The sequence below is a fragment of the Hyperoodon ampullatus genome (genome assembly GCF_949752795.1).
Source record: "Hyperoodon ampullatus genome assembly, chromosome: X".
In the NCBI taxonomy this organism is placed as follows: domain Eukaryota; kingdom Metazoa; phylum Chordata; class Mammalia; order Artiodactyla; family Ziphiidae; genus Hyperoodon; species Hyperoodon ampullatus.
In genome coordinates, this window is record NC_136913.1 from 64061532 (window position 1) to 64080278 (window position 18747).

An 18747-nucleotide genomic window follows, 5' to 3' on the forward strand; every position below is an offset into this window, starting at 1 on the left:
TACACTAAGATCAATAAGTAGTATAAGAGACAACAATACAAATTTGCTCCATTAAAAATTCATGTGGGACTTCCCTGGTGGTCCAGTGGTTGAGACTCTGTGCTCCCAATGCAGGGGGCCCGGGTTCGATCCCTGGTCAGCGAACTGGATCCTGCATGCTGCAGCTAGGAGCCTGCATGCTACAACTAAAGATCCTGCATGCTGCAACTGAAGATCCCGCATGTCACAACTGGGACCTGGTGTAGCCAAATAAATAAATGTTTTTTAAAAAAATTCATGTGAACTGAAATGTATCCTATGTTGCTCCTGGCAAACCACTACCAGTAATAAACTAGGCTCTCAAACTAGAGGTATTGGGTTGGCCAAAAAGTTCGCTCAGCATTTTTGAAACATCTGGAAAATCCCAAACGAACTTTTTGGCCAACCCAATAGTATATATTCAAAGGGCTAGTCCCAACAGATCAAAGTCAGGAAACTACAGAAGTGGAAGAAACCTTAAAGATCAAGTAGCTGAATCTTATTTTACAGAAACTGAGGTCCAAAGGAACAAGTGATCTGTCCAAGATAATTAGAGTAGAAACAGAGCTCAAATGGTCAGGTGTCCTGGTCCAACGTTCATTCCACCGCGCCATGTTATGTCCTTTGTACACCAGTTGTTTATTCTCTTCAATATTTAGAAATCAAAATCCTTCAAATTGTCTGTATTTTCTCCAGTACCTCAAGACTCCTTAATATATGCAATATCATTCCTTCCTGGCTTGTTGAGAGAGAATGATACAAGGGACAGGAATTGAGCCTTAATGAAATCAAGGTCAACTGTACATCTGAGTACACTGTCACTCTCTTATATGAAGAACTGAATTGGTTTGGTATGTCTTATTCTTCTCAAAACCAAGCTGACTGCTTCCTAATAGCTTATATTCTTCTAATGATAGCAAATTATTGCCTAATGATTTGTTCTAGTGTCTTCTAACACAAAAGCCAAAACTAGAATCCAACTCTTCTGATTGTTGGTTTACCAATATTCTTTCTGCTAGATTATCCTCTTTAAAGTGAGCTGTGGGGACTTGCCTGGTGGTCCAGTGGATAAGACTCCACGCTCCCAATGAAGGGGGCCCGGGTTCGATCCCTGGTCGGGGAACTAGATCCCGTATGCATGCCACAACTAAAGAGTTCACATGCCGCAACTAAGAGTCCACATGCCACAATGAAGATCCTACACACTGCAACTAAGACCCAGCACAGCCTAAATAAATAAATAAATAAAATGTTTTAAAAAATAAAGTGAGTTGTGATCCTGAAGGATATAAATTTAAGTCAGTTCTATCTTTAAGAAGATATCTATTTAAGTTATGATTAATGGTTATTTATTCTGCCTCTTAGAACATCATTTATAAAGTTGTTTTGTTATCCCAATAAAAGGATTATTAATTTAAGGAATTTCTTCTAATATGCACATGAAATCCCTCTTCCTTCAACTGAAGTCTATATTTCTGTATTATAAACTAATATTCCAGGTACGTTCAGGTATCACTGAACTATTACAAGGACAGCTTTTAATTTTTTAAAAAATAATTATCCTTCAGATACTTTAAACATAACTGAATCACCTCTCACCCTCTTCAGTTCCATGAAAAATAATCCACTTGAAAACATCCTTAATTTTTTCCTGTTAAGTTGTTTTTCATTATCTTATTACATTTTGTGTCTCCTCAGTATTCACTGTAATTTCTTGACATGCATCTTATGTTATGAAACTTAAATCTTAAAACTTTAGGATCTCTAAAAAGCAGAGTAGGAGGATTATTTCCCTAGTGTTATTATATTCCCACTTCAGTTATTATGAAGGCCAGAAGTCTCTTAACTTTTATCTACTTTGTTAATTATCAGCAGCTAGTCACCAGTGGGAGGGTAGGAAGAGGGAACTTACACACTACTGGAAGAAATTAAAGTTCCCATCCTTTGTCCATGATGTCAGAGCCAACAAATGAAAACAAAACAGTACCTATCCAAAAGAACTACTAAATGGAACATACAAGGTAAGTACCTCACTGATAATATCTCCTACAAACCAAAGAGAAAGGACAGACTGCTTTGCTGCACGCAGTAAGCCAAAGAACATGAACCCGTCAAAAACAAATGAAAAGAGTTCCACTTCTAACATGACAACATAAGGAGCTCCTTACACTCACTCTCCAACAAAACTGGTGAAATTTATAAAGTATTACCATTTGAAGTCCCTAGAAATGGTCCTGGAGGCATATAGCAAATGAAATATCATTTACTCAAGAAAATCTATTAGAGCTCAGTAAGAATGGCAAGAGTCTGTGGTGTTTGAACCAGGACACACTCCCTGCCTCCCGACTCCCAGTTCAGCCATATGGAAACTCCACTTGAGATTGGTGCTCCCAATGCTCTCTCTGCCCCCTGAGCTCCCTCTGCTCTCAGTGCTCCCTCTGCCCCCTGAGCTCCTAGTCAAAAGACTATCTTCCTGGGAAAGGCAGGACATCAGCATTTCTCATCCTTCCCCTCAACAACCTGTTGCTGAAGCTAAGTTCTGGGCTAACATGGCCAAGAGGTAGGGTCTCCCTTCTTCCACACACCCCCACTAGAGGGACAGAGGCTCTACCTTGGGTGTGATGCCACTGAGAATAATGAAGCCCCAGTCACCCTGGCCCTGACTCATAAGAGGGTAGTTGCATACCAAGAGAGGAAAGGCAAAAAGACCTGAGGCTACTGCTCCTCAAACTCCATCTAGTGCTCAACTCCTAAAGTGGGGATATCACTCAGAGAGAAGCCACCATTGTCCCCTATGCCCAGCTCCAGAGCTGTGGCTGGGAGATTTTGCCTGGAGAGAGAAGGCCCTGAAGCAGATAGCTCCTAATCTCTTCCCAGAGGAAGTGACTTCATACAACTAGACGTGGATTAGTTCAAGCCCAAGGCTACTCTCAAATATAGTAGAGGTTGAGGTGAAAGGCAAGTAGGAGGAGACTAGTGGAATCACTGGACGTAGAGGCTGAACTGTATTTAAGCTGGTTTGCCCCAGAGAACCAGAAAATCAAGGAGGGAAATGTACAGGAGGAGACTGCCTAGGGTCAGAAAAAACCTCAAACACTGACCTCAACAACTTTCACTTCAAAGGAACCCCAATCTGATGGCTTTAGTCGGTGAAACAATTTCTGCCCCGGGGCACTGTTGGAAAAAACAGTGCTGATCTCCCAGCAACAATTGGAGCATAACTGGAAAAGAGACAGAGAGCGCCTCAGCAAAACCACTGCCCTCTCAGGGTGACTGTGGGCATATGCCAGGCTATGCTGGTAAGGCTATGTTGCTTAAGAGGCAACATCAGAGGCACTAACACTGTGAGGTGGGGAGCAAGGGGAGGGTGGAGAGAGACAGCACTAAAATCCAGCCAGTTCCTAAATAAACAAACAAACAAGTAAATAACACTAATGAGCCCTGGGAGGGAGGGTACCAGTACCTAGAGTTACTACTGGACTATCTGGACTATCTAAAATGTCCAGTTTCCAAAAAATTGCAAGACACACAAAGAAACATGAAACTACAACCTATACACTGAGGAAAAAAGCAGGCAAAAGAAACTGCCTACGGTTTTGACCAGATGTCAGACTGAAGAGAAAAAACCTTCAAAGTTGTCATTATAAATATGTTCAAGAACTAAAGGAAACCCTGTTAAAGAAATAAAAGATTGGTTCAAGATGGCAGAGAAGAAGGACGTGCTCTCACTCCCTCTTGCAAGAACACCAGAATCACAACTCACCGCTGAACAATCATCGACAGGAAGACACTGGAACTCGCCAAAAAATATACCCCACATCCAAAGACAAAGGAGAAGCCATAATGAGACAGTAGGAGGGGCACAATCACAATAAAATCAAATCCCATAACTGCTGGGTGGGTGACTCACAAACTGGAAAACATTATACTACAGAAGTCCCCACACTGGAGTGAAGATTCTGAGCCCCACGTGAGGCTTCCCAACCTGGGAGTCCAGCAATAGGAGGAGGAATTCCTAGAGAATAAGACTTTGAAGGCTAGCAGGATTTGATTGCAGGACTTTGACAGGACTGGGAGAAACAGACTCCACTCTTGGAGGGCACACACAAAGTAGTGTGTGCATTGGGACCCAGGGTAAGGAGTGGTGACCCCACAGGAGACTGAAGCAGACCGACTTGCTAGTGTTGGAGGGTCTCCTGCAGAGGCGGGGGGTGGCTGTGGCTCACTGTGAGGACAAGGACACTGGCAGCAGAAGTTCTGGGAAGTACTCCTTGGCGGGAGCCTTCCCAGAGTCCGCCATTGGCCCCACCAAAGAGCCCGGCAGGCTCCAGTGCTGGGTCGCCTCAGGCCAAACAACCAACAGGGAGGGAACCCAGCCACACCCATCAGCAGTCAAGCACACTAAAGTTTTACTGAGCTCTGCCCAACAGAGCAACAGCCAGCTCTACCCACAACCAGTCCCTTCCATCAGGAAACTTGCACAAGCCTCTTAGATAGTCTCATCCACCAGAGGGCAGACAGCAGGAGCAAAAAGAACTACAATCCTGCAGCCTGTGGGGGAAAAAAACACATTCACAGAAAGATAGACAAGATGAAAAGCCACATGGCTATGTACCAGATGAAGGAACAAGATAAAACCCCAGAAAAGCAACTAAATGAAGTGGAGATAGGCACACTTCCAGAAAAAGAATTCAGAATGATGATAGTGAGGATGATCCAGCACCTCGGAAAAAGAATGGAAGCAAAGATGGAGAAGATGCAAGAAATGTGTAACAAAGAACTAGAAGAATTAAAGAACAAACAAGCAGAGCTGTACAACACAATAACTGAAATGAAAAATGCACTAGAAGGAATCAACAGCAGAATAATTGAGGCAGAAGAACGGATAAGTGACCTGGAATACAGAATGGTGGAATTCACTGCTGCGGAACAGAATAAAGAAAAAAGAATGAAAAGAAATGACGACAGCCTAAGAGACCTCTGGGACAACATTAAATGCAACAACATTCGCATTATACAGGTCCCAGAAGGAGAAAAGAGAGAGAAAGGAACTGAGAAAATATTTGAAGAGATTATAGTCAAAAACTTCCCTAACATGGGAAAGGAACCAGACACCCAAGTCGAGGAAGTGCAGAGAGTCCCAACAGGATAAACCCAAAGAGAAACACACTGAGACATAGAGTAATTAATTGGCAAAAATTGAAGACAAAGAAAAATTATTAAAAGCAGCAAGGGAAAAATGACAAATAACGGACAAGGGAACTCCCATAAGGTTAACAGCTGATTTCTCAGCAGAAACAGAAGGGAGTGGCATGATATACTTAAAGTGATGAAAGGGAAGAAACTACAACCAAGATTACTCTACCAGGAAGGGATCTCATTCAGATTCCATGGAGAAATCAAAAGCTTTACAGACAAGCAAAAGCTAAGAGAATTCAGCACCACCAAACCAGCTCTACAACAAATGCTAAAGGAAACTTCTCTAAGTGGGAAACACAAGAGAAGAAAAGGACCTACAAAAACAAACCCAAAACAGTTAAGAAAATTGGAATAGGAACATACATATCAATAATTACCTTAAACGTGAATGGATTAAATGCTCCAACCAAAACACACAGGCTTGCTGAATGGATACAAAAACCAGACCCATATATATGCTGTCTACAACAGACACTTTTCAGACCTAGGGACACATACAGACTGAAAGTGAGGGGATGGAAAAAGATATTCCAGGAAAATGGAAATCAAAAGAAAGCTGGAGTAGCAATACTCATAACAGATAAAAGAAACTTTAAAATAAAAAATGTTACAAGAGACAAGGAAGGACACTACATAATGATCAAAGGATCAACCAAAGAAGAAGATATAACAATTATAAATATATATGCACCCAACATAGGAGCACCTCAATACATAAGGCAACTGCTAACAGCTATAAAAGAGGAAATTGACAGTAACACAATAATAGTGGGGGGCTTTAACACCTCACATACACCAATGGACAAATCATCCAAACAGAAAATTAATAAAGAAATACAAGCTTTAAATGACACAATAGACCAGACAAATTTAATTGATATTTATAGGACATTCCATCCAAAAACAGAAGACTACACTTTCTTTTCCAGTGTGCACGGAACATTCTCAAGGACAGATCACATCTTGGGTCAGCAATCAAGCCTCAGTAAATTTAAGAAAATTGAAATCACATCAAGCATGTTTTCTGACCACAACACTGGGAGATTAGAAATCAATTACAGAGGAAAAAAACGTAAAAAAAAAAACACAAACACATGGAGGCTAAACATTACTAAATAACCAAGAGATCACTGAAGAAATCAAAGAGGAAATCAAAGAACTACCTAGAGATAAATGATGATGAAAACAAGAGGATCCAAAACCTATCGGATGCAGCAAAACCAATTTTATCAGAGAAGTTTATAGCTATACAAGCCTACCTCAAGAAACAAGAAAAATCTCAAATAAACAATCTAAACTTACACCTAAAGGAACTAAAGAAAGAAGAACAAACAAAACCCAAAGTTAGCAGAAGGAAAGAAATCATAAAGATCAGAACAGAAATAAATGAAATAGAAACAAAGAAAACAATAGCAAAAATCAATAAAACTAAATGCTGGTTCTTTGAGAAGATAAACAAAATTGATAAACCATTAGCCAGACTCATCAAGAAAAAGAGGGAGAGGACTGAAATCAATAAAATTAGAAATGAAAAAGAAGAAGTTACAACAGACACCACAGACTTACAAAGCATCCTAAGAGACTACTACAAGCAACTCTATGCCAATAAAATGGACAACCTGGAAGAAATGGACAAATTCTTAGAAAGGTATAACCTTCCAGACTGAACCAGGAAGAAACAGAAAATATGAACAGACCAATCACAAGTAACGAAATTGAAACTGTTATTAAAAATCTTCCAACAAACAAAAGTCCATGACCAGATGGCTTCACAGGTGAATTCTATCAAACATTTAGAGAAGAGCTAACACCCACCCTTCTCAAACTCTTCCAAAAAATTGCAGAGGAAGGAACACTCCCAAACTCATTCTATGATGCCACCATCACCCTGATACCAAACCCAAAGATACCACAAAAAAATGAAAATTACAGACCAATATCACAGATGAATATAGATGCAAAAATCCTCAACAAAATAGTAGCAAACAGAATCCAATAACACATTAAAAGGATCATACACCATGACCAAGTGGGATTTATCCCAGGGACACAAGGATTCTTCAATATACGCAAATCAATCAATGTGATAAACCATATTAACAAATTGAAGAATAAAAATCATATGATCATCTCAACAGATGCAGAAAAAGCTTTTGACAAAATTCAACACTGATTTATGATAAAAACTCTTGAGAGAGTGGGCATAAAGGGAACCTACCTCAACATAATAAAGGCCATATATGACAAACCCACAGCAAACATCATTCTCAATGGTGAAAAACTGAAAGCATTTCCTCTAAGATCAGGAACAACACAAGGATGTCCACTCTCGCCACTATTATTCAACACAGTTTTGAAAGTCCTAGCCATGGCCATCAGAGAAAAAAAGGAAATAAAAGGAATACAAATTGGAAAACAAGAAGTAAAACTGTCACTGTCTGCAGATGACATGATACTATACATAGAGAATCCTAAAGATGCCACCAGAAAACTACTAGAGCTAATCAATGAATTTGGTAAAGTTGCAGGATACAAAATTAATGCAAAGAAATCTCTTGCATTCCTATACACTAATGATGGAAAATCTGAAAGAGAAATTAGGGAAACATTCCCATTTACCACTGCAACAAAAAGAATAAAGTACCTAGGGATAAACCTACCTAAGGAGACATAAGACCTGTATACAGAAAACTATAATAAGACACTGTTGAAAGAAATTAAAGATGATACCAACAGATGGAGAGATATACCATGTTCTTGGATTGGAAGAATCAATACTGTGAAAATGACTATAATTCCCAAAGCAATCTACAGATTCAATGCAACCCCTATCAAATTTCCAATGGCATTTTTACAGAACTAGAACAAAAAATCTTAAAATTTGTACGGAGACACTAAAGACCCCGAACAGCCAAAGAAGTCTTGAGGGAAAAAAACGGAGCTGGAGGAATCAGACTCCCTGATTTCAGACTACATTACAAAGCTACAGTAATCAAGACAATATGGTACTGGCACAAAAACAGAAACATAGATCAATGGAACACAATAGAAAGCCCAGAGATAAACCCACACACCTACGGCCAACTAATCTATGACAAAGGAAGCAAGGATATACAATGGAGAAAAGACAGTCTCTTCAATAAGTGGTGCTGGGAAAACGGGACAGCTACTTGTAAAGGAATGAAATTAGAACATTCCCTAACACCATACACAAAATAAACTCAAAATGGATTAGAGACCTAAATGTAAGACTGGACACTATAAAACTCTTAGAGGAAAACATAGGAAGAACACTCTTTGACATAAATCACAGCAAGATCTTTTTTGATCCACCTCCTGGAGTAATGGAAATAAAAACAAAAATAAACAAATGGGACCTAATGAAACTTAAAAGCTTTTGTAAAGCAAAGGAAACTACAAACAAGACGAAAAGACAACCCTCAGAATGGTAAAAAATATTTTCAAACAAATCAGTGGACAAAGGATTAATCTCCAAAATGTATAAACAGTTCATGCAGCTCAATATTAAAAAAACAAACAACCCAATCATTAAATGGGCAGAAGACCTAAATATACATTTCTCCAAAGAGAACATACAGATGGCCAAGAAGCACATAAAAAGCTGCTCAACATCACTAATTTTTAGAGAAATGCATATCTAAACTACAATGAGGTATCACCTCACACCAGTTAGAATGGACATCATCAGAAAATCTACAAACAACAAATGCTGGATAGGGTGTGGAGAAAAGGGAACCCTCTTGCACTGCTGGTGGGAATGTAAATTGATACAGCCACTATGATGAACAGTATGGAGGTTCCTTAAAAATCTAAAAATAGAATTACCATATGACCCAGCAATCCCACTACTGGGAATATACACTGAGAAAACCATAAGTCAAGAGGAGTCATGTACCACAGTGTTCATTGCAGCACTATTTACAATAGCCAGGCCATGGAAGCAACTTAAATGCCCATCGACAGACGAATGGTAAAGAAGATGTGGTACATATATACAATGGAATATTACTCAGCCATAAGAAGGAACGAAATTGGGTCATTTGTAGAGATATGGATGAATCTAGAGACTCTCATACAGAGTGAAGTAAGTCAGAAAAAGAAAAACAAATATCGCATATTAATGCATATATGTGGAACCTAGAAAAATGGTACAGATGAACCAGTCTGCAGGGCAGAAATTGAGACACAGATGTAGAGAACAAACATATGGACACCAAGGGGGGAAAGCAGCGGCGGGTGGGGGTGGTGGTGTGATGAACTGGGAAATTGGGATTGACATGTATACACTGATGTGTATAAAATGGATGACTAATAAGAACCTGCTGTATAAAAAAATAAAATTCAAAAATTCAACAAGGGCTTCCCTGGTGGCACAGTGGTTGAGAGTCCGCCTGCTGATGCAGGGGACAGGGGTTTGTGCCCCAGTCTGGTAAGATCCCACATGCCACGGAGTGGCTAGGCTCGTGAGCCATGGCCACTGAGCCTGCGCGTCCGGAGCCTGTGCTCCGCAACAGGAGAGGCCACAACAGTGAGAGGCCCACTTACCGCAAAAAAAAAAAAAAAAAAAAAAAAAAAAAAAAATTCAGCAAAAAAAAAAGAAATAAAGGAAGGTGTGATGACAATGTCACATCACAGGTATAGTATCAATAGGAATGTATTGATATGTATAGGAATTATAAAAAAAAGAACCAAATGGAAATCCTAGAGTTGAAAATTACAATAACTGAAATGAAAAATTAAGTACAGGTGCTCAACAGTAGATGTGAACTGACAGAACAAAGAATTAATGAACTCATAGATGAGCAATAGAGCGCTTCCCTGGTGGCGCAGTGGTTGAGAGTCCGCCTGCCAATGCAGGGGACACGGGTTCGTGCCCCAGTCCGGGAGGATCCCACATGCCATGGAGCAGCTGGGCCCGTGAGCCATGGCCGCTGAGCCTGCACGTCCGGAGCCTGTTCTCCGCAACGGTAGAGGCCACAACAGTGAGAGGCCCGCATACCAAAAAAAAAAAAAAAAAAAAAAAAGATGAGCAATAGAAATCATGCAATATGAAGAACAGAGATTTAAAAAGAGTGAAAAAAAATAAACAGATTCTCAGAGAAATGTAGGACATTATTAAGTGCATATATATATATATATATATATATATATATATATATGTATATGTATATGTATATATAATGACTGTACCAGAAAGAAAGGAGAGAGATAAAGGGGAAGAAAACCTGCTCAATGAAATAATGGCTGAAAGCCTCCAAAGCTTATTAAAAAGAAAAAACATTTACCCATCCAGGAAGCTCAACAAATTCCAAATAGGAAACATGCAAAGAGATCCACAGACACATTATAGTAAAAATACTGAAAGCCAAAAACAAGGGGAAAATCTTGAAACTAACAAGAGAAAAAAGACCCCTCACTAATAAGAGATCCCCAATAAAACTAACAGCTAATTCCTTAGCAGAAACTAGTACAGGTTGTAAGCCAGTAGGATACCATATTCAAAGGGCTCAAAGAAAAAACTGCCAAGGAAGAATCCTATATCCAGGAAAGCTGTTGTTCAAAAATAAAGGCAAAATAAAGACATTCCCAGACAAACAAAAATTGAGAGAATCTGTTACTAGCCAAACTACCTTACAAGAAATACTAATGTAAGTTCTTTAGCCTGAAAGCAAGTGACCTCAGACTGTAATTCAAATCCACACACACAAAAAAACAAGAGCAAAAGGTAATTGTGTTATTATAAAAGACTGTATAAATGCATACTTTTCTACTTTCTTCTTTGTACTAATTTCAAAAGCAATTGTATAGGGCTTCCCTGGTGGTGCAGTGGTTGAGAGTCCGCCTGCCGATGCAGGGGACAGGGGTTCATGCCCCGGTCCGGGAAAATCCCACATGCCACAGAGCGGCTAGGCCTGTAAGCTATGGCCGCTAAACCTGCGCGTCCGGAGCCTGTGCTCCGCAACAGGAGAGGCCACAACAGTGAGAGGCCTGCGTACCGCAAAAAAAAAAAAAAAAAAAGCAATTGTATAAAGTAATATTTATATAATGTATGATTAAGCCTATAACATATAGAGATGTAGTATACTTGCCAATAACAGCACAAAGGAGATGGATGGATGGGAGCACAGCTATATTGGGATAAGGAAATGACTCCAGATGGTAACTCAAACACAAGAGCACAAATGAAGAGAACCAGAAATGATAAATATGAAGGTTAATATAAAAAAGCCATAAATATTTACTTACCCTCCTTTCTTCTCTCAGCCTCTTTAAAAGTCATAAAATTATATAAAGTCATAATTATGACAATATATTGTTAGGATTTTAACATTTATAGATGTAATATCTATAAAAGTAAAACAACAATGCAGGGTAAGGAACTAGAACTATGCAAAAGTAATGTTTCTATATCTCACTAGAATTAAGTTATAAAATTCTTAGAAGAAAACATAAGGGTAAATCTTCATGACCTCAGATATGGCAATGGATTTTTAGCTATAACACCAAAAGTATGACCAACAAAAGAGAAAAAATAAATAAACTTGACTTCAACAAAATGAAAAATTTTTGTGCTTCAAAGGACACTATCAAGAAAGAAAAAGACAACCCACAAAATGGGAGAAAATATTTGCAAATCATATATATAAGGGACTTGAATCTAGAATAAAGACTCATATCTCAAAAATAAAAAGACCAATAATCTAATTAAAAATTGGGCAAAGGATCTGAACTGACATTTCTCCAAAGAATATATACAAATGGGCAATAAGCACATGGATAGATGCTCAACGTCTTTAGTCATCAAGGAAATACAAATCAAAACCACAAGGATACATGACTTCACACCCACCAAGATGGCTAGACTAAAAAAAGTCAGATAACAACAATTAGCTAGGATATGGAGAAACTGGAACCCTGTATACTTCTAATACTAATGTAAAATGTTGTAGTCACTTTGAAAACCAGTCTGGCAGTTCCTTAAAGAACTAAACAGAATTACCATATGACACAACAATTCTACTCTTAGGTATACACCCAAGGGAAATGAAAACTCATGTCCATATAAAACTTGTACATGAATGTTTATAGCAGCATTATTCATAATAGCCAAAATATGGAAACAACCTGAATGTCTATCAACTGATGAACACATAAAGATAATCTTTTACATCCATAACATCGAATATTATTCAGCCATAAAAAGGAATTAGGTATTTAATGCATGCCATAACATGCATGAACCTTGAAAACATAATGCTAAGTGAAAGAAGCCAGACTCAAGACCAAATATTATATGATTCCATTTATGTAAAATGTCCAGAATTTAAATATAAAAAATGAAGAAAATATATGACCAGTGTCAGGATCAAGAGTCAAGGACTTGTTAAACATAGATAAAAAAGGCACTATGGATTAAGTATATGATGCCTCAGTTTCTACCATATCAATATTAATGAAATAAATCCAAAATTCTATCATTCAAAATTCATAAGTCCTTTCAATATTAATTAGTATAGTAGAGAGGCAACTATATAATAATCATTACAATTTATGTCTTATCATATGAAATCTTCCCATTTTAAGAAAAAACTGTTTTAGGTGTTTCCCTCTATGAATAGTGGTCTAGTAATTATTAGATAAGTATCTTTAGAATTCAACAAACATTCACTGTATGATTAGGGTCTGTCACAGTCTTAATTACCCTTATATAAATATCTAACACACAGAAGGCAATAAACAAATGAATGGCCTTAATGGCTGTCATTTATCTATACTAGAACTTACTCTCCTCATCTGCAAAATTAGAAGGGCTGGATATGATCTTTAAAAAAAAAAAACTTTGTGGAGTACTTTATTTTTATTTATTTATTATTTATTTATTTTTTGGGGGGCTGCTTTGGACCTTTGTTGCTGCGCGTGGGCTTTCTCTAGTTGCGGCGAGTGGGGCCTACTCTTCGATGCAGTGCGCGAGCTTCTCACGGCGGTGGCTTCTCTTGCTGCAGAGCATGGGCTCTAGGCGGGCGGGCTTCAGTAGTTGTGGCTCACGGGCTCTAGAGTGCAGGCTCAGTAGTTGTGGCGCACAGGCTTAGTTGCTCCGTGTCATGTGGGGTCTTCCCGGACCAGGGATGGAATCCGTGTCCCTGGCATTGGCAGGTGGATTCTTAACCACTGTGCCACCAGGGAAGTCCCTGATCTTTTCTAAAGTAGTAGTGTTCAATAGAAATTTCTGCAATGATGGAAATGTTCCACACCTATATGGCTATCCAGCCCTTAAAATGTGACTAATGCAACTGAGGAATTAAATTTTTAATTTAATGTAAATTTAAACAGTCACAGGAAGCTAGTGACTACCACATTGCACAGCATAGCTCTAGGGCAAAATCCTGTGTGAAAAACACATTTCACAATGCATTCCAGTAACCGCATACACATGGTAATGTATATACATGTATTCGTAAAACAATACTTCCCTTAATACATATAAAGCATTGATATTTTCTTTCCTATTCTACTAAATTTCATCTAAAACAAAGTGCTGATCCAACCCACTAACGTGATTTCATAACACTGCACTAAGGTTCCTTTCAGCTCTAAAATATGCTATAAATACTAATGACTGTCCTGAAAGTATGCATTCATTATTTATTTTGTAATCTTAACCACAAGTAACTAATTAATCTGAAAATTTGCCTCAGGTTGTACCAGGTTCTACTTTAAAAGCCTTATAATCATTCCTTAATCTCCCTGTTAAATCAACATTTTTAAAAAAGAGGAAAGAGTTGCATGTCTTTAAGAAGTAGAAAACAAAGGTAACATCCTTTCCTTGTTTTTCATACTTCAGAAATGGTAACCAAAGAAATGGCAGGATATGTAGGAGAGAGTGAAGGAAATTGTGGAGATAGTGTTCATGTAAAGAGAGAAAGCTAACTTTTTATTGTCATCACCTCCACTGAATCTCCTAATGACGTCTCCTTCCCTCTCATTCTTCGAGCCTGAAAGTCCTACAAATTTTATCTTGTTTTAAATTAATTTTTACTGGAGTATAGTTGCTTTACAATGTTGTTTTAGTTTCTACTGTACAGCAAAGTGAATCAGCTATACATATACATACATCCCCTCTTTTTTGGATTTCCTTCAAATTTTATTTTAACTTCATCTGGCTTATTAGAGGACTACAGAATAAGACTGGCTCCCAAGAGATCACATGTTACAAATTTCAACTACAAAGTGCTTTTAAAAAACCTTAATAAAAGGATCTGGATTTGCTTCTCTACCCTAATCTGCCATCTCCTATCATGAAATCCTCACTAGTCTAAACTATAAGCAGTTCTACAAAAGTTTCATGCTCTCTCTTACCTGTGGGCCTTTGTACATCCTATTTCCTCTTTAGCTAACTTCTAATTTTTCAGGTCTTGGTTTACATATCAGTTACTCAAGTCAATTTTCTCCACCTCAAGATTAGTCTTGATGCCTCTCATGTATATTCTTCCAGTACTTTGTACCTCCCCCATCACTGCACTACTGTATTAATTGCCTGTTTATTTATCGATTTCCCCTACTAGATTTTAAACCCTTTAAGGACAGGGTGTATATTTTGTACTGTTCACTGATGTAAAGATGTTCAATAATTACGGAATGAACATATGGATATAATTCCTTCAGCATTCCACATGCCTAGTGTCATACTCCCTGCTTGGAATGTTCTCCCCAGTTCTATTGCCAGCATGAGATCCTCTCTATAATCTAGTTCTTAATTATCGCTATTTCCTCTGGATGCCTACAGCCCTTATTATTCATACTATTCATTTGATATTTAATCTATTACGCTGTTTTTTAGTTATTCTTGTAATGCATAGATCCAATCTCATTAACTAAATTGTCCAGCTTGAAGATATTACTGTGTTTCTCTTGGTACTGCATTACCTAGCATAGCACTATGTAGATAGCAGACATTAAACATTTGTTGACAAAAAATCAAAATTTGAGAGGTTGTTTCTCATATGAAGCTGACAACACTTTAGCGATACAGATGAACAAGGGGTGCCAATTAAGCTTTTTGTCAATTATAGGCAATAAAAAGATATACTTAAGTACGAATACAAATAACAATAAAACAGTATTCTTAAGTGAGAGATAATAATGAACACAAATACTAAGATGCACTGTAGCCAAAGCTACATTCATTAAAGACAAGTAGCCTTATGGCTTCCAAAGAGACCTGTGTACACAAAAGAACACTGTTTTTCAGATCAAGGGATAATCGTGTTTACATGTGAATTTAGGGCGGTCTGTTTTGGAGACATAGATAATTACGGTTTGGGCCTATCAAGGAGCGCTGTCAGCAAGGAAGCTAACTGGTGCTAACTCAATTTGCCGCTTGTTAACAGGCAGCTTGTTTCTTCCAATGCCCTCCAAGTTGCTAATTCCGACTGAGTAAAATCTTAACCATTGGCAAACTGGTCCCAAATGCCATTACTAACTTTGGAAAGTAGCCCAGTTCTCCTAGCATTTAGAAAAGTAAGCAGTATGGGAATGGTGTCTACCCTGCCTCCTAAACTAAGAGAAAAAAACTGTAAATCCTGCGAGAGTCACCAGCGCTCCAGGTGCCCTCTGCCCGGGACCTTCCGTCCCGTTCCCATTTACTGTACCTCAAAGATTTTCTTCACCCCTTCCTCAAATTCCCAACCCTAACTTCCTTCACTTACTGCTGCTCCAAGTTAGCCCTGACAACCTTTCTTCTATGTACTGGCTCTGACCTGAAGACACAAGGGCAACCTTTTCCCTATAGGTCCCCTTGTCCTTCACGCTACACTTCCAAGTGAACGGCATCTCACCTGGGAAATTCCAGCAGTTCCCGAGCCGCCGAGCTGACGTGACCTCCATTGCGGACCTGGGCCCCAAACAGAGACTAGGGGCCGTATCGGTATCACGGCGTGCCGACGCTTTTCGAAAGCAACCGCCGCAGCTGCCCAGCTCCAGGAAGGTATCGCGAGCAGCGCCATCTTGAGCGAGGAGAGAGGAACCGAGAGCAGAGGATTGTGGGACGCTGGCGGTCCGAACTCGCTACCTTAATCCTCCTCACCCCACCCTCCTCCCTGGAGGAGAGCGGAAATAGCTTCTCTCTGAAGATTCGGGCGCATTAGCGCGACCGCATTTTTTCTTCTAGGGCTGGTCTTTGAGTGTTTTTATTGTTTTGTTTTGTTTTTAACATCTTTATTGGAGTATAATTGCTTTACAATGGTGTGTTAGTTTCTGCTTTATAACAAAGTTAATTAGTTATACATGTACATATATCCCCATATCTCTTCCCTCTTGCGTCTCCCTCCCTCCCACCCTCCCTATCCCACCCTTCTAGGTGGTCACAAAGCACCGAGCTGATCTCCCTGTGCTATGCGGCTGCTTCCCACTAGCTATCTATTTACACAGCAGGGAATAACGGAGTAACATTGTCTTTCTCTCTTTTCCTAGATTTGTCAGGTAAAACACAGGATGCACAGTTAAATTTGAATTTCAGATAAACAATGAATCATTTCTTAGTATAATTATGTCCCAAATATTGCATTTGCTAAATCTGGCAACCCTATCTTGTCAATCATTTCACTCTTCTCCTGCCGCCTCCAACTCAGTGCCAAAATCCACTCTCTCCATTTTCCCTGTGAATATTATCACTCTCCTGTGTACTAACGCTTAGGGCAGATTAAACTACAGATATTGATTTCCCCAGGAAGAAGGCTTCATCTGTGAGATTCACTGCCTGTGAGAGTCACTTGCTGTGTTGTAAGTGCTTTCATTTGGCTGATTGTTCTTTTTTGCACAAACTTTGGAGCAGTTTTCCTTTGGTCTTTTGCTCTTGGAAGAGTTTTAAACACACACACACACCCCTTTACTCTGCTAATTTGCCTTTCTACCTCTTCCCTTTGGTTTCTGCAGCATCTAATTATTGCAAAACAGCTGGATTCGCTGAAGGACCGTAAAATGAAAATGTATGCAGAGAAGTCCATGTTTAAAGACAGGTTTATATTCTTTTGTCACCACTCTCATCCAACAAAATAATGTTGAAATATGTTTACAGTTATCTAGGAAACTACATTTCCAAGTGTAAATGTAACCTGAAGCCCTGGCGACAGTAATGCGTTTGCAATTTCTGTTCATTGCTGCGTTCTCAAACTTTCACACAAGACAGGGAAATAATTATTAACTCCTTATGTAGAGGCACCATGGACTAATGATAAGTCTGATGAAGACAAAGGATATGCATGGCCCATGCAGTTAGCTTTACTTTGTTTCAGGATTCATATTACACCCCAGGTTTCCAGGGTAAGAGGATGCTTGAAAGGAATTATTTACAGAAGAATAATGTTTCCAGTTGAAGGGAGTTCCATGTGAAGGAAATGGCATTTTTAACAGCAAGAAGTCGAAAGAAAATATTTCCAGGTTCGGGAGTCTAGGGAGTGTATGGCAGAGAAGAGATGAGCCTGGGTGAGCAGAGGCCTGATGGTGAAGGGGCTTGTATTTCATTTTAAGAAGTTAATGCTTGATTCTGTACCAAGTGAATAGTTTTAATCATGAAAGTAACATGATCAGATCTGTATGTTCATTAAACCACTCTGGCTTAAGTAGTAAGGTTGGACTGGAGGGAGTTCAGATTGGAGTCATGAATTTAATGCCATAGTCATAAAATAAAGGCCTGAACCTGGCAGTAGCAATGGCAGTAGATCAATTCCAGAGATATTATGGAGATAGAATTGACAGAACTTAGTGATTGATTGGATGTTTCTGGCTTATTATTGTCTAGTTGACAAATCAATAATGGTCTCTTTCATTAATGCCTACCTATATCATCATCAGTAAATATTTACTCAGCATCTATTCTGTATTATCACACTTTACACTAGAGAAACCCTAGACTCTACCAATGATTTCTATTAGGGCTGAGTATTGCCACTGAATCTTTCTACCCAGGTAAAGTATTGTCCACTAATGCTCTAATTTGTTTTTAATGTAGGAGCCTGGGAGTTCCCTGGCAGTCCAGTGGTTAGGGCTCCATGCTTCCACTTCAGGGGGCACGGGTTCAATCCCTGGTCGGGGAATTAAGATCCCAAATGCTGCACAGGGCAGACAAAATAATTTTTTTTAATGTAGGAACCTATACAATATATATTTTGTGAGAGACTATCAGATATAATGCGACAAAATAATATCTTAAATTTTTATACTTTCAGAAACACTCACACACATTATCTTGCTGGATCTTAATCACAGCGTTTTGGGTGTATTCCTTGTTCCTTATTTGGCTCATGTTCGAAGAGCCAAGGTCCATGTGGTGACAGAGTCAGAACTAGAACCATGGTATTCTGGCTGCTATTCCACTGTTCTTTACACTAAAGATGTTACCCGCACTCAGATACAAGATTTAATTGGAAGTCTCTACCGGCCATATAGAATTATAAGATTTTAAATCAGGCGAGCTCTCAGAATTCTGAAACATCTGACCCTACAGATGATTTC

The 18747-nt window shown here is 38.9% G+C and overlaps 1 protein-coding gene across 3 annotated transcripts in view; it reads right to left on the reverse strand.

The window, feature by feature from the left end:
* The window catches only part of ABCB7 (ATP binding cassette subfamily B member 7), a gene marked incomplete at both ends in the record, with an annotated part of 147162 nt that extends 130921 nt beyond the window's left edge, over positions 1-16241 (reverse strand). For all 3 annotated transcript variants that reach the window (XM_079727705.1, XM_079727706.1, XM_079727704.1), the window contains one exon: positions 16074-16241. In XM_079727705.1, the coding sequence (XP_079583831.1) occupies positions 16074-16241 (168 nt within the window). The remainder of the gene's footprint in view (positions 1-16073) is intronic.
* Between the last annotated feature and the right edge of the window lie 2506 nt (positions 16242-18747).